Source organism: Drosophila virilis, chromosome X (assembly GCF_030788295.1).
Source record: "Drosophila virilis strain 15010-1051.87 chromosome X, Dvir_AGI_RSII-ME, whole genome shotgun sequence".
Lineage (NCBI taxonomy): Eukaryota > Metazoa > Arthropoda > Insecta > Diptera > Drosophilidae > Drosophila > Drosophila virilis.
Genome location: NC_091543.1, coordinates 141,035 through 165,242, shown reverse-complemented (window position 1 = coordinate 165,242; position 24,208 = coordinate 141,035). Strand labels below are relative to the sequence as shown.

Genomic DNA, 24,208 nt, shown 5'->3' with positions numbered 1-24,208 from the left:
ATAATAGATAACTTACTCCGTTTCCAAGCAATCGATAAAAATCGATGTCGGTAACCTGGTTTTTGGGCAATTTCGGTATATAATAAGAGCTAGTTACCAAACTTGACATATAGCTTCTAAAATAGAATAAATATATGCATTTGATGTTGGAAGCAGAGGGTTCAGGGTATCCCCTAGTCGGGAGCTCCCGAATATAACCTCTAGTTCATTTATATATTATATATATATAGTATCTAAGGAAATTATTATTAAAATTATATTTTCATATGTACATCAGTAAAATCGGTAATTGGACCAGGGCGCATTTACAAATCAGCTTATCAGTCAACAATCTGCATGCGCAGTTCATTGGTAACAAACGACATAATTGTACTGAGCACAGCCTGTTGAACGGAGGCATTCTGCGTTATCAACGGAAGCAGCATTACCAAATCTGTGGGGTGTACCTCGGCGACGGCTTTTGTCACATGTTGCACTAGCTGCTCGCGCTGCATGTCTGTCAAATCGTTTAATATTACCTCTCCCAGCGGCTTAAATGTGCCTGTTAACGTCAACAATTAATTAAATACAGCACGAATCTCGATCAACACACTCACCACTGGTCACTTTGTAGGCGGCAATTCCTCCCGCAGCGCCACCAACAGCTAGGCCCACTGGACCCATCAGTAGGCCACCTGCAAAGCAGCAGGCAGCACAGATCGCTGTGCCCTTTGCAGATTGTTTTACAGCTACACGTATATTCTGCTCATCAGCAACAATTGCAATAGCTTCCATTAGCTCGCGCGTATCAATCGGCATTTTGATTATCTATTTTCTATTACTGTTAAAATAATAGATGATGAAATAGTTTTGGTTTGGCACAATGTATGGCTTAAATAATCTGAGTACTTCTTTGGCTACGATATTGTTGGTATTGCTTGCGATTTATTTATATTACGCGATATTCCCTCAGACAACATCTGCTGTCGCGTCATGGTACAAAGAACAGTTTTTATATTGCTATTCCTGCGAAAAGACCTTTTTACAGAAATAGACCGATATATAGTGCTGGTAAAACCGATAGTTTTAATATTCATAAAAAAAACAACGTAGCATTACTCATTCCCAGAATATTAGGAACACAGAAGCGATAGTGTCATCGAGATTCTAACATCTCTAATGATACCTATTCAAATATGATGAGATTGCGAAAAGAAATTTAGTATTTCAACACATTTAGAGCAATGTATAGATCTAAGAGCAAAAATGCCAAAAAAATACTGGCTTTCTCGATTATATTAATTATTACCATGTTTAGTATTTTAGTACATGAAAATCGCGCTTACTACGCTGGCAGCCCTAAAACACACTTGCGTGCGTTTTGTTGTCGATAACGTACGCTGTTTCTTGATTTTGTTTAATATTAAATTTATTTAAAAAAATATAACAATTTGCTTTTTTAACATAAAATTCATTGACTGATATGACTGAAAGTTTTTCTGTAGTGTCGTAGTTTTTAGTATACGCCAACAATATAAGAGATTACAAATTTTTAAAATATGATCATGTTTTTTTTTTAAAACATACAAATGCTGATTTATCAAATCGCAGTTGTCATCGCGCTCCAATAAAGGCAATGGTTGATTGTAAAGTTGTAAGTCAATCACGCATACGCAATATATGCAATGTATATATTATATGTAAATGACGTATGTACTGGCAGACATATATGCATGTATATTTATGTTTGCTTGTATATGTCAACATTTGTGTGTCTTTAAGCTTTATCTGCAGTTGCATGCACATAAAATGTACTTCTAGAATATAATTTAACAGCGATTAAAACTTATTGCATATTTATTTGTTTGTATATCGACCATTTTAATGTGAGGATCATATTGTAACTGGTAAATTTTGAGAAAAAATATTCGTCAAAATATTTATTTGTATAATGCGTACAAACATACATATTTTTAATATATGTGCGTACATACATACGCGAATTCTCGCAGAATTAACGTAAATATGGCTATATTAGCAAACATCCATTTGTGCTCGCATTAACATAAAGAAATAATTCAATCTGCGGTAATACGTTAGTAAATTAAAGAATAAGAAACCCGGCGTTATGTATAATTTACTAGAACTACTAAAATACGCTGAACAGATTGTATATATTTATATGTACATACATATGTATGTGCGTGTTTTTATCTATGCATCTTTCTCGTAAGGAAAAAGTACATGTACGTTTACGTACATTTTTCCGGACTTCGTATGTACATATATCACATATTAAATGTGTATGTGTATGTACATACCTAATTACTTTTTGTTGATATAGCCTACTGTGTCTGAGGCACGCCTTCAACTCGCTCGATATCCAGTCGACTCCGTCTATCACCAGTGTTGCTTTACATTGCTGAATTGACTTTATTAGCAGAACTTGCCAAGAGAATGCTATAAAACGCTAACTGTTTCTGTAACACGGCCACTGTAAGTAGCCTGTAGCTAGAAAATAGGTCAATTGGCATCATCACCAGCAACACTCAAGTTAATTGCCACAACCGCGGGCCAAGCCTTGTTCTTATCGAATTACATGTGCGCTAATTAATTGTGTAAACATCCCGCTTGCTGGGCTAAGCGCCGTATTATTATTTGGATATCCGTTTTGTGCCTATCAATAGACAATTTCAATAAAACTCGCGCCCCTTGTCCTGTCCTTGCAGCTGGTATTATTGTTAATGCTGCTGGCCTACGCATGCGCGCATCCCGAGCAGCAGGTGACGGTGCCGCCGCAGTCTCTGGCAGCGACTCCATCAGAACCGGCGCCCCCGTTGGTAACCCAATCGATAGAGGTGGCAATGGTCTCGCCGCCATCGCCTACATCGGCACCTAATCGACATCGTGTGAACGAAGCAGACAACGCAGATTCATTGTCAGCTATAACACCGATGACCAGTACGACAACTGCTACACCATCAGCCGCAGTGTCTTCCGAATTGCCAGAATATCTGAGAAATTGTTTTTACGCGGAAGAGGAGCTGTGCCTCAACTGGCGCCGCCACAACGCTAGTGGCGATGATTCACAAATATCTGACCGAGCGGATATTCTGCTAGATACTGGTGCCGAAAACATAACTGCAGATAATATGACTGCGTACAGTGGACAAAATGGCAGCCTGTCGCAGGTTCACGGTCAGCAGAGTCCTGGAGAGCGTGATTCCAATAGCTGTCAGTGCCGTGAGCATCCGACGCATGCCAACTCTTGGTACTGCTGCAACATTACCCATATTTCCATGGTCTCCAGTTGCAGCAACATTTCGAAATGGACAAACCTGCATGTACGCAATCTTACCGTGCAGGCTATGAACCTCTCCAATCCAATATATCGATCGCTGCAGTCGCTCGCCGTCACGGATGGAAATATAATGCAACTGACGAATGCGTTCCCGCGACACTCCAAGCTAAAGTGCCTTAATATATCGAATAATAACATTTCGGAAATCGCATCACGGGCTGTCAAGGATGTGCCCCACCTAGAATTTCTGGGCATATCGAATAATCTGCTTTCCCGTGTGCCAAATCGAAACCAGAACAAGAACATTGCCTTGGACATTAGGTAAGTGTTGTTTGTCCTAGCCTTGTGTAGAGTATTTTAACTTTGTCATGAAATGTGTAACGCAAAGGGGTCGTCTCCGAACACCTAAAATATATATATTTTCCTGATCACTATCAACAAGCGAGCCCAAATAGGAATTCTATGGAAACTCGTGCTTTTCTAAATGTAGCCTTACTCTGGGGGCCAATCCGGGTGGGAGCACTTTTTCATATAGCTTCCATAGGCAAGTAAAGATATTGGTAAAATATCTTGACCAAATCTGAGAAGGGAAGATTCGTAATCAGGACTATACTAGTATTTGATAGCTACCAATCACCTAGATGCCAGATTAATTCAAACAGGGCAACTAATAAGAATTATTCGTGTACATATAATATTATCATATCTTACAGTGGGAACATGCGTTTGCTCTGTGAGCCCCTCAGCGAGATCATCTATATCGACTCATTCAACATTGTTAATCCGGAACACTCCTTTTGTTTGTATAACGCGACACATAAGTGGTTTAATTCCACGGATCTGGTTTCCGTTAAACAACTCGAAAGCATTAAGAAATGTGGTACGAAGTGTCCAAGTATACCGAATTATGGCAACTGTTCCTGCAATATATACAGTATCATGATAATACAGGGCGATCAATCCAGGACCGTGTGTAATGTCGATTGTTCTAACCTTGGCTTGGTTGAGCTACCATCCCAGTTACCGGACAACACGTTTACGTTAAACATAAGCAACAACAAAATAAGCAGCTTGGGAGATCATTTCCATACAAATCCCACCTATTACAATATTGTAAAACTGGTCGCCGATAATAATCATATATCTTCTATATACGAATTTGAGGGCACCAAGTTCATTGAGCAATTTCAACGGCTCTACATGCGGAACAATTCGTTGAGTAAAGTGAGCAAACGAAAAGATTCCAACTTAACATGGATATATTGCTGTTTGCTTTCTTTTAGATTCCCGAATATTTTTTGAACAATGCTCTTATGGATACGGGCATTGGACGGCGCATTTATCTGGCTGAGAACAGACTGCAATGTGACTGCAACTCGGCAAAAACGTTGCAAAACTGGCTTAAGGAACGCAGTACCGATATACCCGACTACATGGACATAAGATGCCGCAATTTACCTCAAAGCGTTATTGAGCTGCAGGAAACAAAGCTGTGCCAGTCACCGCCCGACTGGACGGACTACATATACTATTTAATAGCAGCAGAAATAATTCTCCTGCTAGCTCTGATCACAAAGGTTTCCTACGACTACTGGGTTTTCAAGACAGCCGGTTACTTGCCCTGGCCAGCAAGCAAAATGCCGAAACTGCCCTGCGACTGGCTGTGCGAGTCCTAGATTAACTAACCGATAAATAGCCAGACTGAACGTGGACATAGCATATCCGCTTAACACTTCACCATGAGCGACTATAACGAATATCGATTTTGATGTGCCTTCTTACATATGCCTATATATACATATTTATTTATATAACAATAGATCTATCTATTTGCTGCAATGAAATGTTGTGTATAAGCTAAACGATATGTACCTATATATATACCAATAGCCCGACTGGACGTCTCCATGACACACTATGACGGATATCAATTTCAATGTGCCTTACACTTTCTAGTTTTTAAATAACCCCTTATAATGAAATGGTTTGAATATTTGTTGTCAATTATTGTAAGTGAATTTGCGTATTGTCGTGAAATATCTAGAATTTACTGCGCTATATAAAGAAATTATGAATATCCAAAAACATATAGTCTTAGTTACTTAGTAAGGTTTTGCAGGATTCGCTTTTGTGTATGTACATGTAAGTACGCCTTCTAAAAATTCTATTAAAATTAGTACCGATGGCTACTTTGCGTATGATATTTATTGTTGTGGTTTCTTGCAATTTAAATATGTATTACAATAAATTTAAGAAAAAAATGCGATTTTTTATGTCCACATCTATGCATGATGATTTTGTATAGTTTTTTTTTTATATTTTTATTATTGTTATTAATCTTTATAGTACCTACTTTATGCCATGTTACTAGACGTACTGCCACGCATGTTTGCAGTTGATTGTGTAAATGTGTGTGCCTAATAGGAAAAACATTTACGTATACATACATACATACATTTAATACCATTGATTTTGTGGTGTTTTTGCATAACTATATTTTAAAATATGTTTAATAAGTTTTACCATTATTATGTTTGCCGCTTTATAGTATTTAAATACTTTCACATATGTAGTTTCGTACTTCTTATCGCTGTAATCAATTCTTTTGAATGTATTTTCGTTGCGTAACGTTTTTTCGTATTTGTCAAAATGTGAAAATAAATTTAAAAAAGTGCTTTCATTATTGAAAATATGTATTAATAATGTATAAATATTTTGAGCGTATCTTTTTGTATTCGTTATATTTGTATATATGAATTAAAAGTCAATTAGTTAATTCGTATTGTGATGTGTAATTTAACTATACTAAACAATTATCAGTATTCGTCGATTCTGACGTAGCTCAATTTAGAAAGTCGAGTTACGTAAAATCAAGGAAAATTTTGTTTGTATAATTATCTTTTCCTGAACTATGAAACATACAAATAACGATTTTTACAAAATGTGCTTATTAACTGAAAAATGTGTATCATTGGCAGAGCCAGTGGACTAAGTAAATTTAGGAATAGTTACATGTAACCGTCGTATATATACATATAAAGGCATAAATACGTAAAATTACATCCAAAAACTGGGAAATGCATTTTAAATTTATATAAAAATCTGGTACAAGTGCAACACATTTTTAATTGTATATATGAATATGTACATTTAATACCCTTATGGTACGTGTATTATATATACTAAATGTATAATACAACATTTTATGTATGTTTGTAAGTATGTATGTACATATGTATGTCAGTGTATATATACTTTATATTTCAAATATGCCTTTTTATCAATAAATGAAGAGCATTTTAATTCATTATAACATGTAAAAACCTAAAAGTATTTAAAAATAGCTATGAAGAGCTGTGCTATGAAATATATTAAATATACAACTTGAAAAAAACTGAGTGCTTGAATATATGATAATTTGTAAAAGCCTTGATTAGGTGCACTAACAAATAAATGGGCGGACCGACATGGCTCCAATGTGATGCACATTCGTACAAATTAATAAATATTCCCATTTAATGGGAGTACGGTATAAGCAATAACATTTCTTTTCGGTATTCCGAAGAAATTGACTCTTCCCAAAAACGTAATGCACCTTAAAAACCATATTATTGGTTTTCAAGGAAACGCTTTTTGCGAATTGCTTTAGGCTGTCTTCGAATAAAAATTAGCTAGTTTTATTTTCTAAGAAATATAACCGTATCTATTGATTATTTGAGTAATTATTCATTACTTTTTGATGACCTAGATATATAGAACTATCAGTCTCACGTCCCATACCAAAAAAAAAAAAAAAAAAAAAAAAAAAAAAAAAAATAATAAATATCTTAACGTAAATATTTAAGGATCAAAATGTTTTTAAGTAAAGTTTTCCTTGACATTGTGGTCTGCCTATTTAAGGACCTATTGCAAGGACCAACTATTTATCAGAACCAGGTTATAAATATTTCTAATGTATAATGGATTCATGCGTTAGGGTTCTTTTATATTCTACTCATGCTTGTTATGGATATTATCCAAAATCTTTTGAATATGGACATATATAAGATGTACTTATGTGCATACATACATACAGCTATGTGCCGCTATGTTGGGTGCATGTTTCAAAGTTTTTGATTTTCATTTGGCATTGGGTACATACATACAATAGCATATAAACGTAGATGAATTTATATTCATTATATATATATATATATATATATATATATATATGTATGTACGACATTTAGATGTAACCCGTATAATTACGAGTTTAGTTACTTAACATTTCTTAACAATTCTATTATTCATGTATTAATGATATTACAGAGTCCGAAGGCCTGTCTAAGTCTTCGTATGTTAATGATGTCTGTTAACAAGAGTGACAAAGATAGTGATATACGGATAGAGCTGAAACTCGTGCAAATGACAGAGATAGACATATAATGCTTCAATTAACCGGGCGCTACAACAGATTAAATATCAATTTTGGTTTCGCTCCATGCCAATTTCCAGTTGTGTTAAAGTATTTCCGTCTCATATACCTGCTTAGTGGTCATTGAAGCTGTTTGTAATTGTGTGTTTGCAGCAGCAGCAGCAGCTTCTGTACCAACCGTCCCAACAACAACACCACCGCCACCAACAACGCCGCCGACCACACCACCCGTAGCATCACTGATCAACACACCATTTGCACCCACAGTAGTCTCAGCCGCCGCAGCGTCGACACCACTGCCGAACTCACAGGCCAGGTTCAATGCGGCGATTTTTTGCTGTATATTTGATTCGCTGCCCAAGTGTTTGAGCATTGTGTTCGCGTTGCCACCGCTGGCTGGGTCTTGTGAGGGGCAGGATATGTCCACAGAGGGTATCTTGCTCATTTGTTGCAAACGCTGGTATTGTTCCTGCAATAGCTTCTGCTTCTTCAATAGTTCCTGGTGCCGCATTTCAAGTGCAACCTGGCGCTGGGCATGATCATTGCCGGACTCATTGCCGCTGGAGTTGTCGCCACTGGAGGTGTCGCCACCACCGATAACGACAGTTTCGATGCTGATGATATTGTCACCAATGTTGTTGGCAGCAGCTGCGGCAACTATGTTCTGTGGCACATTTGGGCTTGTCGGACTGGCCAGTGGACTGCGTGAGCTGGTACGCGGCGGCGGTGGTGGCGGTATGCGTTTGTGACCCACTTTAGTTATTAAATCGGCGTTACGCTCAGGGAGTGGTGGTTTGATGATGCTGCTGCCACCACCATTAGCGAGACTGTCACGCGGACCAGTGGCTGGGAATTCGTTCTCCGATTCGCTGGGGAAGGAGTGCAGGCGACGTAAACTGCCCATATGGGTGTGCACCATTAGCTGCTGCTGCTGGGACTGGGACTGCTGATGGCTCAATGGGCCACGTGAAAGTTGTATAGCACCTGTTGCCACAGCAATGACCATGCTGTTAGTGTTAGCCTGTTGCATATTTACGTTGGATTCAGTGAAAAGGCGAGCCTGGGATATTTGCGTGGTGACGGTACTCTGTATAGCAGCCTGGGCGCTCTCATCGGATGCCGAATCTTCGGGGCGTACCTTTGTCAATTGACTCGATAGAGGTTAATAAGTCTATATATAATATGTCAAGCTAACGAGCCTGCATAAGATTTCGATTCTTGATTTCGCATGTACTCTGACTCGATTTACTTTTGCTGCTTCTAATTCTGACTGAGGTTAAATTGATTTTAAACAGGTTGATTGGTTTGTTAACCCAAATCATTTTTACTCAGGCAACACTTTGGAACACGATAGATTCGAATGGAATTTATGTAAGGAACACCAAATCATTATGATTCCAAAATCTTTGATCAGAATCGAAATCTAAAATAGTCCCGTAAATCACTTACCTCGAATTGTTGTTTTTGTTGTTGTTGTTGCTGTTGTTGTTGTTGGGCAATCGGCTTTGAAAATGTCTTCAGCTCGTCTAGCAGAGCATCGAGTGCGTTTTCGGGTGCGAATCCCCCGCTGACAGTGAACGACCCCATCCTGGGTGTTGGGATTGGCTACAAAAATATATAATTGAACAATTGTGAATGCATAAATTATGGCCGAAAATTGAATGAAAATTGAAGTTTAAAAACATTTATACATAGGTATTGTATGTATATACTTCATGTGGTAAAGTATCGATAAATAAATACATTTTGTACAACTTTTAAACACCCATCAAGATAGTGGCTAAAAGAAAAATGACCAAGCCAAGGTGCCTCAATTTACAGGTTGCATACAAATGAATCATGCTGTGCACAAGGACAATATTTAGTATAGGACAAAAATCAGTGACCAAACTAAATCTTAGGTTCGGTTGAGATTTTATGTAACGATTTTTTTGTATTGATTTAATTTACAGCTTTCATGTCATGCAAAAAATCAAATAAATAAATGTGCTCCAAGGCTTTCCATACTATGATTAAAACTCGATTTTTTTTGCTTTAAACAATAACGTTGTCAGCAAATAGGCTATTGTTTGTAACTTCGGATAGATGTGGCTGAAAATATGTATGAATATTTTTTAAGGTTTGAAATTAGCCCAGTTTCATGCAGCAATATACATTCTTATTATTTTCAGTACAACAAATTGTATTTATAAAGTACACAGAGTATGCGTAAGCAAACAAAACAAGCTCGAACATTTGTGATTAACAAGTTTTCAAAAAAATTAGAATGGGAGGAGGTTGGCGTTAATTAGGGCTCAGCGCTCAAGATCTGTGGTATTAGACTATGTGAGGTTAAACAGAAATACATAAGCGACATGAAGTATATAAGATGTACATTAAACATAGCTCCAAATGAAGTCTTCACCGATTAAATATTTGGGTAAGTTTTGAATCAACTGTTAATTATTAAAAAAATAAGCTAAAGTTTATATTGACTTAAGATTTATAAATTGTTTTTTTTTTTTTTTTTTTTTTTTGGACAGTTGTTGAAAATAAATATATGTATATATTAAGGCATCGATGACTGAGTGTACGATGATGGGAAAATAGATGGTTAAAACTTCAAAGACAACAATCGATGAGTGAGAACATAAGTGACTGACTGCTTGCATACATAAATTTTTAAAAACTTGGCCTTTTACTTGTTTTGATTTGGTTATTTTGATAATGAAATATTGACTGTACGCTGTTAAATGATTTGTGTATGCATAAACATAGGTACATGTAAGTTGTTACGAATCTTTATAAAGACATACACATTTTTCAACTACAACATTAATATACAGATATTATTTTCTTAACTCTGTTTGCTTACTAGCTTATGGCTTATAAAAAATATTGAAAGCAAATTTTTGAAAGCAAAAAACATTCTATGAATATGTTTGCATATATGAAGTCTTCGGAACACCGAATCATACTCTTTCCAAAAGTTGCACAATGTTATTTAAATATTTTAGCCAATCAGAAAGGCAAAGACAGTTTGTTTTGAATTTTTTCTTTCTAGTTTTTTAGGACACGTACGAAATCATAAATTAACGTTATGAATGTATGATGAAAAAGAAAATCTAAATTGCCATCATCCTTTATCTTTTTAACGAGTGAGTAGAAAGTGAAGGCTGGAGAGGGCCCCACATACATACATGCATGCACACAAGTTAATGAATTTGTTTCAGTTATGGTAAACTTTTTGCGAAAGAGATTTTTACATAAATAATTGACAGAAACACAACAGAGGATTTGAAGAAGAAACAGATGTAAGTATTTTTTAAAGAATATGAAAGTTGTCTCGAATTGTCAAGGAACTGCAAAACGTTACTGTTGACATTTACTAATCATTTCAGAACTAATACATATCACCTTTTTGTAAATAATAATAACCGAACCAATGCATTTATAAACAAAAGACGTACTTTCTTATTATAAAGCATTAGTGTCGACAAATGAACAAGATAGCTGGATTTGGCTTAGCAGGAGCTTTATCGCAACACGTACTACAATTCGTCTTCTTAGCCTGAATAATGTCATCTCTTTTACTATTTAAAATATATGAAAATAAATAAACCTATATTGGAACATAATTACCAAAAAACCATACAGATAGAGATACATAAAGAGCTCACTGTACCTATACACATCAGAGCATAATATTTCTATAGCCAAATTGAAGATGGAATATTGCAAATTATAACTCAGCATACAACATATTTAATCCCCTTTTAGCGGATATTATGACAAGAAATGCGTAACGTATAGAAGGAGACATCTCCCAGCCCATAAAGTATATATTCTTGATATGTATCAACAATTCTCATAGGCATTAAACTCTAGTATTTCTTTCAGAACTAACGTCGGAATTTGCCGATTCGGACGATTTTATCATATAACTTCCGTTGGAAAGATCTGTCGGAAATTAATTTCTTGGTTATCCAGATATCTTGAATATAACCGGCATTTATAAGTTGTATTATGCTGTTTACTTATGAAAAATATTAGCATTGGCTGACTACATCATATAGGAATGAGGTTTTTAAAGTCCTTTTTGTGATATTTTTTATTTTTTGATATCATTTCTATTCCCTTCGCATATTTCCTAAGCCTTAAGTCATGTTCCTACAATGCGTCTTCTTCCTAGATTTAAATGTTTATGTTTTATTTTGCTTGCAAATAAATATGTATAAGTTTTTTAAATCATTTTTTTGATAGTTTTACAATCCAGACTGTATAGAAATAGTAAGATGTGTAGAGGGGTGCACGAGCAGACCACAGACGAAAGCAATGAAAACAATTATTTAAAATATGAATATCTGAGCACACAAGGAGGTCTTTAGGAGCACATTTGAATTTATGTTATTTTTATTTATAGGGACATCTGGGATTTAGTATTTAATGGAACTGGGGGATAAAAACGGTTTTTCTACCACAGAGGTTAGAGCTGTTAAGTCTTTCAAAACATGTATAAAAAAATTGTGTCAATTCCATTTACCTTTCATTTTTTTGTTTGTTTGTCATTGCCTACGTTCAAGCATTGATTTTGATAAATTTTGACTATAAAATTGGCGATCTATAATTATATTTAGGTACTTTGATCCGTAGCTTTTTTAACATTGTTAAGTGTTCATATAATTTGTAATTTGTAATTCCTTTAGCGCTGAATATATAAAGGAATTGTAGCCCAGAAGTGTGCACACACACACACATACACAAACACACACATTCAAGGTGTATTATTTTGCCTAGGATAAACCCCTTTTGGAAAGCACATTACGCACACACATTCATATGTATACATATGTTATATATTTTATATGTAACTAATGATTATTGCAGTTGTTAAGTGTGTGTGTTTTGGGCTTATATGTAGCTTTTTATGTAAGTTTTAAAAAGGTTTTTGAGTTTAGTATTAATTAGAAGTTTATAGCAGTAGTAAGTAGTATACAAAAATATAAACTAGTTATGTTTAATGCGGAGCAAATAATGTTTAGCTAAAATAAAATGGACATAGTTTTATGGGTTCATCATTTTAGAAATGGTTTTTAGTAATTTTAGTTTTTTTGTTTTGGTTTTTTGTGTATTTTTTTAATATTTGTATTTTCAGTCATTACTCAGTAATTGCCTCTTTGAAGTTAGAACTCCATCGCCAGTTAAACTATGTGGTTGTAGTTGTTGTTGTATACGATATCAAAATTGTTAGTTCCAAAAAAGGCAAGAAGAAGAAAATGAAATCACTAGGTAAACCTCATTTGATAAGACTTTTAGCTTTGATTGGTGTTTTGTCATCATATCAATATGAATAGGGTGTTCAATACGTAAAACGTTTTTTCGCTTTTATTAAAATAAACTTTGAATTTTGTTTGTAATGGTTCCCCCTTTTATGGAGATGAAGAAAACATCGGTGAAGCTTCGGTATGGTGCACAAAACTGCACTTCGCCTTTTAAAAAAAACTTGTGGGATTTGGAGTTAACTATATAATCAATAAAGCATAAAGAAGTTGTCGCAGTATGAACAAAAAACTACTTATTAACAGCCAATTGCAACTTGTTCATAGTAATCTGCGCAAAACAAAAAAAAAAAAAAATATATAAACAAAAAACATTACGAAAACGATAGAAAAAAAAGTATACGAACCAAGTAGTAAATAAAAGAAGATGATTTATTTACTAGACTAAATAGCTTGCTTATTGGACCCTTACAAATTTTCCAATTTGAATTAAAAATAACCGTTTATAGTCGATGCGCACTATTAAAGATGAAATTAGATTAAAATAAGTTTCACATTCCCTTCATATATACACACAAAAATAGGTAACTATATATTTTTTGAATATTCCAAAAGATTACAATGTCTGCACTTTACTTTGCACAACGGCAATATCTGATGGTAAACATGACATTTACTTGAGGAGTAATCATTTTAAGTGTTAGTCTTCTACAACAATTGCCTCAGAAAAAATATTTGAGATTCGCAACTAATGCGGATGATATGAGACGCACAAGTGAAACACATTCAATTGCTGATGTTAAAGTTAATTTAGCCTATTTACTTTTAATGTACATAGAAGATGTGTTTTATATAATTTGAATACCTTTCATGAATTGGGTTATAGACAATAATTTTAATGAAAATAAGGTTTGAGTATTTGAATTTTTCCTTTTTTAATTAATTGTAAGCATTTATTCATATGTTGGAAAATAAACATGATTTAATGCTAAAATTTTAACCATGTAATCTACTATGATTGAATATTTGTATATACTATTGTGAACGTAAGCATGTATATAAAAAATATACAATTCATTTACCAAATTTAAATGTAATTAAAATAGGGTTTAACAGTTATTGCTGAATATGATGAAATATGTTAGATTTTGCTAGATTTGCTTTGTTTGTTTCTCATGTAAATATTCACTTACCTAGTTCAAAGGCAAGATTACCTATTCTTTTACAAACAATAATATTAAAAGGATTATTATAATGTAATCAGCAATTGAATTGTTAAATAATTTAATTTTCATCTAACAATGTTTTTCGTTTTGCAGACAGACTTTATGACCAAACCAAAGTCAAAGGTAATGTTGTTTTACGTTTCATCATTTGTATTAAGTGAAATCTCGAAAATATCCCAAATTTTGCAAGCAAAGTTACCTCTTAAATACTCTATGTATATTGATCACATATTTAGTCTGCGGGTATTACGATATTTAGCAAGGTTACTAGTGTGCAAAAGAAAAGTTCATCTTTAAAAATTAAACTTGGCCAATGCATACTTCTTTCGGTCAAAAGCAACTAGTTTTTGTCATCGAAAAATTACAAAGAATATTTTTAAACAAGTATATATATTTTAATATGTATGACACGGTGTTTTATGCGCAAAAATAGCATTGGCAGTACAGCCCTAGGTGTTTTGTTTATAACTATTTTAGTGTACTTGTTTTTCAAGAATATATTTCTATGGGCATCTATGGAGGGACTCACCTTGTCAGGCACCGAAATATCGGCGGAACGTAAAGACTCTTCATTTACTGACGGCTCATTGGGTGGTAATCGTTGTTCCTGTACGCTGGCCAAACTGTTCGGGGAGGTGTATATTAGCAATAAATAAACATCTTTGAAAGTAAAGTCTAGCATCGGTTAATTAATGTTTCAATTTCGGATAGACAACTTGAGAGAATAATAAGTAAGAGCTTCCGACTAGGGGTTACCCTGAACCCTCTTCTTCCAACATCAAATGCATATGTATATTCTATTTTAGAAGCAACATATCATGTTTCACGACTCTAGCTCATCTTATTGTATCATAGAATATATGTGTATACTGAAAAAGTCAATTACATTTTAATTTTGGCTTAATTTGGTTGGCAATAAAAGTTGGGTTATCAACTTGATTTATAGCTCTGGGGTGGTAGCGGAGAGGTGGCGATAGGTATTAAATGAAAGATACTTAACAAATATATAATATTTTAGAAGCAACATATGTTTCGTGACTCCACCTCTTGTTATTTACCAAAATTGCCCAAAAAACGGGATATCGATATCGATTTTTATAGATTGCTTGGAAAGTAAGTTATCGATGATCGGAAACAAACTCGATCTGCGCAGGCACCAGGAGCACCTACATCTAAAATTTCAAGTCTATAGCATTTAGCATTTAGTTCTGAGACCCTTGCGTTCATACATACGGACGGACGGACGGACGAACGGACAGACAGACGGACATGGCTAGATCGACTCGGCTATTGAGGCTGATCAAGAATATATGTACTTTATGGGGTCGGAGATGATTCCTTCTGCCTGTTACATACATTTGGATTTTGCACAAATACAATATACCCTTATACCCATTTTTAATGGGTTCAGGGTATAATCATCGAAAAAGTTTCGGTTTTCGCACCGACCTCGATTTTGAAAAAAAAAAAGTGATGTAACCCCTTGCGGGTTTGTCGATTTGGGTCAAAATTTTGAATTAAGCTTAATAAGCTAAGCTTAATAAGCTAATTCTTAGAGATGCTGCTCTATTCAATTGCGCAGTTGCATATAACTTTGTTTTTTTTTTAACCGATCTTTATGAAATTTTCTACACTTAGCTCTAGCTCAAGCAGGTCGAGCTACAAAATTTGACTCTTGACCTGTTTGAGCGAATCAATTTTTCAAGTATACGAAATGCATTCGATGCACTGCTCTTTTTGAAATTTACAAACCGTTTAAGTGTCACTAACGTGCCCGTAAGCTTTTTGCAGCGTCGCAAGGCCGACTCCAGGCGGTCGGGCTCTTCTTTTAGGAACTTTTCTTCACGTACCACCTTCTCCATCTCGTTAGATAATATGCACCGCAAGCCATTTGATAGTGTCGGAAATTTGAGCTTCAGTTCAGCAACAGTTTTGCTACAATACGCCAGTAGTAAGATCAGAGTTGGTTGCGTTTTTTAACGTTAACTTATTGCACATACCTTGCACGACTTAGTACCAGCGCCATGTCCTCGACAGCTGTCATATTGACGCGCGTACGTCGATTGATTACCTCGCCACGTAAGTTCTCCACTGAAGCTTCCAAATCGCTTAGATCCTTTTCAAGACGTATGACCTCCTGTTTGTATAGTTCTTCTTCCCTCGAGATTCGCGTGGTGTCCTGGTCGATTTGCCCCCAAAAGTTGCCACTGCTGGCCAACAATGTGGCACGTATGCGCATAAAGGTGCTCTTGATATCTTCTCGTACGGCTACGGACTGGGCCTGAGATAACCGCCTCAAAGTTCGCACTTCCATGCGCAGGTCCTTTGCCTTTTTTTGCAGGCCACGCAAATGATTATAGACCTCTGGTGCGAGTGCAATGTCCGCGCGGTAGCTAGGATGGGAGGTCTGGGCCAACACAATGGGTTTTGGCGGTGGAGGGGGCTTTAGGCGATCGCGCTCTGCGGGTTGTTTTAATTGTAAGTGAACGAACAGCAACTTAAATCATTTATGAATTTGATTATTTGTAAAAAGTATATTTTACGTGATTTTCGTTTTATGCATGCGTGATTGTTGTATGTCTTTTAAAGTATCCCTGCGTTTAAGAAATGATTCCCTTCGGTTCTTTTATAGGGCTCTTACCTTGAGACGATGTACGTGGCAAGGTAGACGACTTGATTGCTGGCTTTGTTGGTTTCGTATCAGCTTTGGGTCCGGTGCAGAATAATTTTTTTGAATAAGGATGAGTATTAATATAATAGCATCAAGTTTGGAACTGTAATCTTTGGTTCTACTCAAAGGGTATATCAACTTTACTACTATTGTCTAACTGATTTATGATATATATATCTGAATGATATATAAACAAACCAAAGTCAGGGAATGCAAAGTCAATGTGCACATCATTGAAATTCTTAGACATCGTTTAACATAATTCACGTGATATTTCAACAAAAACCAAATGTAGCAAAAAAGCGAAAATAAAGAATGATGTATAAAATTGTGATGATAAGTAATTTCTTGGATTTATTTTTATTTACCGGCATGTATAGGACTATGAGACTTGGGTATTCCCTGTATATCGTCGCTAAATGAAACAGATTTCTCAAATGATACGGATTTTTCTGAAAAGTAGAGCATGTCTAGGACACTGATGTATGTGCAAAAGTTGGACTATACTTACGACAGGAGTTCTTTCCCAGTTTGGGTGCCTTTTCTCTTATATATAGTTCATCAGCGGAACCATTAGCTAAATAATAGTAAAAAGTAGAGATTAAAGATCAAAAATCATTACAATTGTATATATGAAAGTATATACTTTTATGTGTTTGAATAAACGGTCAACCAAACTCGAAAGTATTCAAACAAATCAAGTCCTACCCGTTCGAGTCGCATGTTTGGTCAAGTCCTTTTGGTTGCAACTTGAACAGCTTGAACCGAAAAATGTAGTCTTAACTAGCTTGAGCATTATTCGAGTTCACGATTGGGTTACCTTAGAATCATGAACATAACGACTTACCTTGCATTTGTGATGGCACAACGAGATAGTTGGAATCTAATGTGGGCACAGCCATTGGAGCGATTTGGGGATTTTGATTGACTAAAGCCTTCTGGACCAATCCAGTCAGGTTAGCCAATTGACGCTCCATATGCTCAACGCGTATGCGATGTAAGTCTTCAGGTCTGTAAAGATAAATAAGAACATTCGACACGCTTTTGAACAGATACTGTTTATGATTTACACACAAGTTTGGCCCACAGTTGTGACAAGCATATTCAGTCGCATTTCCGCCGCGAGACCAGTTCTAATTGAGCAACCAAGCCTAAAGCCATACGTCGGATTTTAAGCTTGAAAGTCGAAATAATTTACTCAGGCAAGCGTTACAAAGACGGCTACACAAATCGTACTCCAAACGCATTCATGGCCATTTGTTTACACACAGTCGCTTCTTACAGGCCCAAGTACCAGACAAAACCATGGCCTATTGCAGCGGTAGATATTCACGCGGTTAACCAATAATCTGAATCACTTTACTTTGATCAATAACTTGTTGCTTAATAGTGACCAGCACGCCACAACGCTTTGCAAACTGTTTGTCAAATTTTCAAATACATGATTTGCTTGTGTTGAAGAAATCAATGGAACTCATGACTCACGCCGAGAGTCAGCGCGGAGGCCTTACCGATGATATTGCAAGTTGCACTAATGCGACTGATGAGCCCCAGCGCATGGCTTTAATGGCTGCCGATCGGTAAGTCAGTAAACGCTCTTCTTTTAATCAGATCCTATTCACAATCTTTTCATAGGGGTGACCATGGCATGTCGGGCGGTGGCAACCAACAGCCCTGGCAAAGTGATCCGGCAGCCTCCTGGGTCGAGGAGAAGCCATCCAAGCTGCAGACATTGTTTCAAATAAGCATTACTGCCTTGGCTTTTCTTTCGTTTGGCGGCTATTTGCTTTGCCTCATAGTTCAGGCCATTAAGAGCAAAGGCACAACCTATTTTCATCCGGTAGCCACAGCAACTACAACTAATACAAATGGGAATGTGAAGCGTATAAAAATTTACAGACGCAGTAGACGTCGACGCGGCGTCAATTCAGCTCACATCCCAAATATACTCTTGGCGGACTATGCGACTTATATGGAATCCGTACGAAGCCAGCGTTTGGGCTATGCTCACCTGGTTGGGTCGTAGATCTGATTACCACGATGCGGCAGACGGTTAGGGCCCACTTTAATGCCGTACAACGAATACTGGTCTTCCGCGAGGGCCACATCGCTGTGAAAATAGTATAAAGAGAAAGAGTATACTGTTGAGTGCATGCACATACATTTATGTTTATAGATTAGAATGAACTCCCGGCATCGACCTGGTTACGCAAGGCGCCAACTTAAGGCTGAAAGAATGCCACTCAAGCTCCCGTTCCGCGGCTATGCATATTAAAAACAGATATTTTGTCTACATGGAAGCCTAATCTGCTACTCAATACACTGATTAACTTTATTATTTTTAACTTTCATTCGTTTATTTTCCATTTATTTATAACAAACTATATAATCAGATATAGAAAGTGCTGCTTGGTTGGAACCGATGACCTTTTGCTTATTAGATTGATGCTCACACACCTATTTTGCTTAATGTTTTTCATACTCACTTCAGTCTAAAAGGAAGCTTCAGCAGCTTCCTAGCTCTAACAGAGTCAGTTGTCTGTTGGTCTCCATCAAGTCAGTAAGTCTGGACAGTAGGATAACACATATATATATCTTATAGCTAACCTTTGTTCCTCGTCAATGATGGGAGCCACAACAGCGCCGCGAGTACCGTACTGGCTATAGTATGGTTCCTCATAGTTGCCACGTACGCTTCGTTCTGGAGAGCTGGTATATCCGTCTGCAAAATCAACACAGTTAAAAGTGGTCTATCATTGACGACTTTCGTGTGTAACTTTAATTTTTGTAGTATATATGATATAAACACAAAAATAAACACTATTCATACAAGACAAAAAAAAATATATATATTTACGAATTAGTTCAATATATAAATCTTACTAATTTGTAACTGTCACGCTCAATTTTTGAATCCATAAAAAGCGTAACCAATGCATTGTATACATGAACTTATACTATATATGAATGTACATGGAAAAAAGTTATTTGTTCTTATCGTAAGTAAAGAAAAAGAGGTATATATTCGTGTACCTGGTATACTGTATAATTGATCCGAGGAATATGGAAACAGGGGTTCCATGCTACCCCTTCGATTAATCGATCTGAATGGTTTCACAGGCGTTCCTTTTATATTTTATTTAATTATACATAATATATTTACGCATGGGGGTTTTAAACAAAGCATGTTCAACAATTTGTATGTATAAATATGTATGTATTCTATTATTCATACATGTTTATAAAGATAGTTTATAAAACAAACTCTTTTATTTATACCCAATATTTTGTACAACGTAAATTAACTTATTGAAAATAATTCGAAGGAAACACAAGAAAGAACAATTAATATTTAGGGTGCCGAAGATTAAGTAACCCTTACAGACAAATCATTTACATTCCAACGGAAACTTCATATATAAGTATATATATAATATAATATATATATATATTTTATGTATATATATATATATATATATATATATATATATATATATATACAGACACCTCTTAAACAGTCAAACAACCTCAGTAACAATCTCCACGTCAAAAAGCGCAGACGTGTAAAATAATGTATGTAAAATGTTCGAAATAATGTTTAATTTATTGTATTATAATTGTTAATTGTTTTTTGTATCTTGGTGTTAGTGCCCTGAAGACGGTTTGCCGATGTGCAACCGAAATATATCGGAAGAGAATTGAATAAAATTGTTTTTCATTGTTTGTTTTAACAAACACGGACCTCGAGCCAGCCAACAAATAAATATTGAAATATGGAAAGGTCGCCAGAGCCATCAATAAATATCAACGGAAGGCACGCCGTATGCACAGCAACCAACATGAGCTACGCAAAAATAAAAACTAAATACAAGGATTCGAAAAGAACAATTAATAAATTCCAACTAACACTGGTAAAATTAACTAAACTTAAATCTAGTTTAAAATTTTTGTTAAAATGTAGAAAATCAAATTTAATACCTAACTTCATCAAAAACTTGACACAGCATTTGACCATACTGACCACTGACAATAAAACCCACCCTGACATAACAAGAACATTGACTAGACACACACATTTTTACCATACCAAAATATTAAACTTACTTATAAAACACAAACACAACCTATTACAAGAACAAACAAAACATATGGAAAAAGCAAAAACAAACATAGAACAACTGATGACCACAGATGACGCAAAAGCGTTTTTTGAGAGCGAGAGAAATATAGAAAACAAAATAACAACAACACTCAAGAAAAGACAAGAAACGAAACACGATAAGTTACGAGATCAACGGAACCTAGCCTTAGCGGATAACAACACGCAAAGAGAGTGGTTTGTAAACAAAACAAAAATAGAATTCCCGCCAAACGTCGTAGCGTTACTCGCAAAAGGGCCGAAGTTCGCTCTCCCAATCAGCAAGAGAGATTTTCCTCTCTTGAAATACATCGCAGACGGTGAGGAGCTAGTGCAAACAATAAAAGAAAAGGAAACACAAGAGTCGGCGCGCACAAAATTCTCTTTGTTAGTCAAAGAGCATAAAACCAAGAACAACCAAAACAGTAGGGATCGAGCAATACTGGACACAGTGGAACAGACACGAAAATTACTGAAAGAAAATATAAATATTAAAATTCTATCGTCGGATAAGGGCAACAAAACCGTAGCAATGGATGAGGATGAATATAAAAATAAAATGACAAATATTTTAGACGACTTATGCGCGTATAGAACATTGAGACTGGATCCGACATCAAGACTACAGACAAAGAATAACACCTTCGTAGCACAATTATTCAAGATGGGTCTTATTTCAAAGGACGAAAGAAATAAGATGACTACAACAACAGCGGTACCTCCGAGGATATATGGACTACCAAAAATACACAAGGAAGGAACTCCACTGAGACCAATATGTTCTTCCATAGGATCTCCATCTTACGGGCTGTGCAAATATATAATACAAATATTAAAAAATCTGACAATGGACTCTAGGTACAACATCAAGAACGCGGTAGATTTTAAAGACAGAGTCAACAACTCCCAGATTAGAGAAGAGGAAACATTAGTATCTTTTGACGTAGTATCCTTATTTCCCAGCATACCAATAGAATTAGCACTTGACACAATAAGACAAAAATGGACCAAATTAGAAGAGCACACGAATATACCGAAACAACTATTTATGGACATAGTTAGATTTTGCATACAGGAAAACAGATATTTCAAATACGAAGACAAAATATACACACAACTTAAGGGAATGCCAATGGGATCACCGGCTTCCCCAGTAATCGCAGATATATTAATGGAGGAACTGTTGGACAAGATTACAGATAAATTAAAAATAAAACCAAGACTCTTGACCAAATATGTAGATGACCTTTTTGCCATAACGAACAAAATAGACGTGGAAAATATTCTAAAAGAATTGAATTCCTTCCACAAACAGATAAAATTTACAATGGAATTAGAAAAGGACGGGAAATTACCATTTTTAGACTCTATTGTAAGCAGAATGGACAACACACTCAAAATAAAGTGGTATAGGAAACCCATAGCCTCCGGACGAATACTCAACTTCAATTCAAACCACCCAAAGAGTATGATAATCAATACAGCACTAGGCTGTATGAATAGAATGATGAAAATATCGGACACAATATACCACAAAGAAATTGAACATGAAATCAAAGAACTTTTGACCAAAAATGACTTCCCCCCAAATATAATCAAAACATTATTAAAAAGACGACAAATCGAAAGAAAAAAGCCAACAGAACCTGCTAAAATATACAAATCACTAATATATGTACCACGACTATCAGAACGCCTCACAAACTCAGACTGTTATAACAAACAAGATATAAAAGTAGCACACAAACCGACGAATACATTACAAAAATTCTTCAACAAGATAAAGTCGAAAATCCCGATGATCGAAAAAAGCAACGTCGTTTACCAAATACCATGTGGCGGGGATAACAACAACAAGTGCAATAGTGTCTACATAGGTACAACAAAATCGAAGCTAAAAACAAGGATTAGTCAACATAAATCGGACTTCAAACTAAGACATCAAAATAATATACAGAAAACAGCACTTATGACCCATTGTATAAGAAGCAACCACACACCAAATTTTGATGAAACAACAATCTTACAACAAGAACAACACTATAACAAGCGACACACATTGGAAATGCTACACATAATTAACACACCAACCTACAAACGACTAAACTACAAGACAGACACAGAAAATTGCGCTCACTTGTACAGACACCTCTTAAACAGTCAAACAACCTCAGTAACAATCTCCACGTCAAAAAGCGCAGACGTGTAAAATAATGTATGTAAAATGTTCGAAATAATGTTTAATTTATTGTATTATAATTGTTAATTGTTTTTTGTATCTTGGTGTTAGTGCCCTGAAGACGGTTTGCCGATGTGCAACCGAAATATATCGGAAGAGAATTGAATAAAATTGTTTTTCATTGTTTGTTTTAACAAACACGGACCTCGAGCCAGCCAACAAATAAATATTATATATATATATATATATATATATATATATATATATATATATATATATACGTATATATATATATATATATATATAACTTCATATATAATTACATCATATTATATTTTAGATTTGGTCAAACTCATTTAAACAGACAAACGGACTTGTCTTTATCAAGATTGGTATTCTGTACAAATGAATATGTGCTTTAAAGGGTTAAGGAATGTTAACAACAGTTTCAAAGGACTTGTTTATTTACAAATATTTAATGCATTACACACACATACACACATATCTATTTAAAAGTACGTATGTGCGCATGTACACAGCCCTTCGTGGTACTGAAATAAGCATAACCTATTGAAAAGGCAAAACTATTAAATAATACAAAATATAAATAATACTTAACTGATGAATGAAAAACAGCTGTAGTTTTAAGCTTACACTAATAAATAACTTATTTACGCACCCATCGAGACTTTGGTACGTTCTGAGGCGTACATGCCACGTGGCAGCGTCTGTGAGGAGCCAACATAATATGGAGCTGGTTGTTTGCCAACCTGAAAAAAAAAAACAATAATATGAACATGAATAATTAAGTCATCCAATTGTAATTTATAAATATATAAAGACACTTACTTACTTACTTACTTAAACGGGTTATGAATCGCAGCCTTATGTGTTCTGCAACGAACCCGTTGGAATTTTAAATTTCTTTACTATTTTCTATATATAAAATGGCCCGAATCAAAAAACAAATCAGTTCCCAAAAAGCAGCTGAGCTCAAACAAAACAATTTTAAAAGCTGGATTGGCTAAAAATAAAGAACTTC

The 24,208-nt window shown here is 35.4% G+C and overlaps 5 protein-coding genes across 11 annotated transcripts in view; 3 read left to right on the top strand and 2 right to left on the bottom strand.

Annotated features, from left to right (window-relative positions):
* Positions 1–139: 139 nt before the first annotated feature.
* On the bottom strand, positions 140–1,055 carry LOC6634688 (protein Nazo). The gene is made up of 3 exons (XM_015169509.3): positions 889–1,055; positions 597–820; positions 140–541 (listed from the first exon to the last, which is right to left on the bottom strand). The coding sequence occupies exons 2-3, from the start codon at positions 796–798 to the stop codon at positions 321–323; spliced, it is 423 nt and encodes a 140-aa protein (XP_015024995.1). The 5' UTR covers positions 799–820; positions 889–1,055; the 3' UTR covers positions 140–320.
* A 238-nt stretch (positions 1,056–1,293) lies between these two features.
* Positions 1,294–5,483, top strand: hfw (leucine-rich repeat domain-containing protein hfw). Of its 2 annotated transcripts, none has more exons than XM_032433342.2 (4): positions 1,294–1,374; positions 2,709–3,601; positions 3,994–4,504; positions 4,564–5,483. In XM_032433342.2, exons 1-4 carry the CDS (start codon positions 1,309–1,311, stop codon positions 4,954–4,956), a joined length of 1,863 nt encoding a protein of 620 aa, XP_032289233.1. In that variant the 5' UTR covers positions 1,294–1,308; the 3' UTR covers positions 4,957–5,483. The 2 variants fall into 2 exon arrangements, with proteins under 2 accessions (XP_032289233.1, XP_002058342.2); XM_002058306.4 differs by having other exon boundaries at positions 1,368–1,633.
* The window catches only part of LOC6634690 (coiled-coil domain-containing protein CG32809), a 29,157-nt gene continuing 9,540 nt past the window's right edge, over positions 4,592–24,208 (bottom strand). For 2 of the 6 annotated variants that reach the window (XM_032433338.2, XM_032433339.2), the window contains exons 6-17: positions 23,846–23,936; positions 19,457–19,571; positions 18,861–18,959; positions 17,697–17,860; positions 17,361–17,426; positions 17,218–17,301; positions 16,820–16,882; positions 16,179–16,638; positions 15,931–16,113; positions 14,708–14,801; positions 9,144–9,299; positions 4,592–8,832 (exon numbers count right to left, since the gene is read on the bottom strand). In XM_032433338.2, coding sequence (XP_032289229.1) covers positions 7,780–8,832; positions 9,144–9,299; positions 14,708–14,801; positions 15,931–16,113; positions 16,179–16,638; positions 16,820–16,882; positions 17,218–17,301; positions 17,361–17,426; positions 17,697–17,860; positions 18,861–18,959; positions 19,457–19,571; positions 23,846–23,936 — 2,628 coding nt within the window. In that variant the 3' untranslated portion in view covers positions 4,592–7,779. Of the gene's footprint in view, positions 8,833–9,143; positions 9,300–12,831; positions 12,880–14,707; positions 14,802–15,930; positions 16,114–16,178; positions 16,639–16,819; positions 16,883–17,217; positions 17,302–17,360; positions 17,427–17,696; positions 17,861–18,860; positions 18,960–19,456; positions 19,572–19,882; positions 19,976–23,845; positions 23,937–24,208 lie in introns of those variants that run through there. The other 4 variants (XM_070211197.1, XR_011417416.1, XM_070211196.1 and 1 more) reach the window with 4 other exon arrangements.
* Positions 18,260–18,875, top strand: LOC138911775 (uncharacterized). Its single transcript, XM_070211200.1, has 2 exons — positions 18,260–18,429; positions 18,485–18,875. Exons 1-2 carry the CDS (start codon positions 18,317–18,319, stop codon positions 18,873–18,875), a joined length of 504 nt encoding a protein of 167 aa, XP_070067301.1. The 5' UTR covers positions 18,260–18,316.
* Positions 20,331–23,381, top strand: LOC138911773 (uncharacterized). Its single transcript, XM_070211199.1, has 2 exons — positions 20,331–20,422; positions 20,498–23,381. The coding sequence occupies exon 2, from the start codon at positions 20,623–20,625 to the stop codon at positions 23,194–23,196; it is 2,574 nt and encodes an 857-aa protein (XP_070067300.1). The 5' UTR covers positions 20,331–20,422; positions 20,498–20,622; the 3' UTR covers positions 23,197–23,381.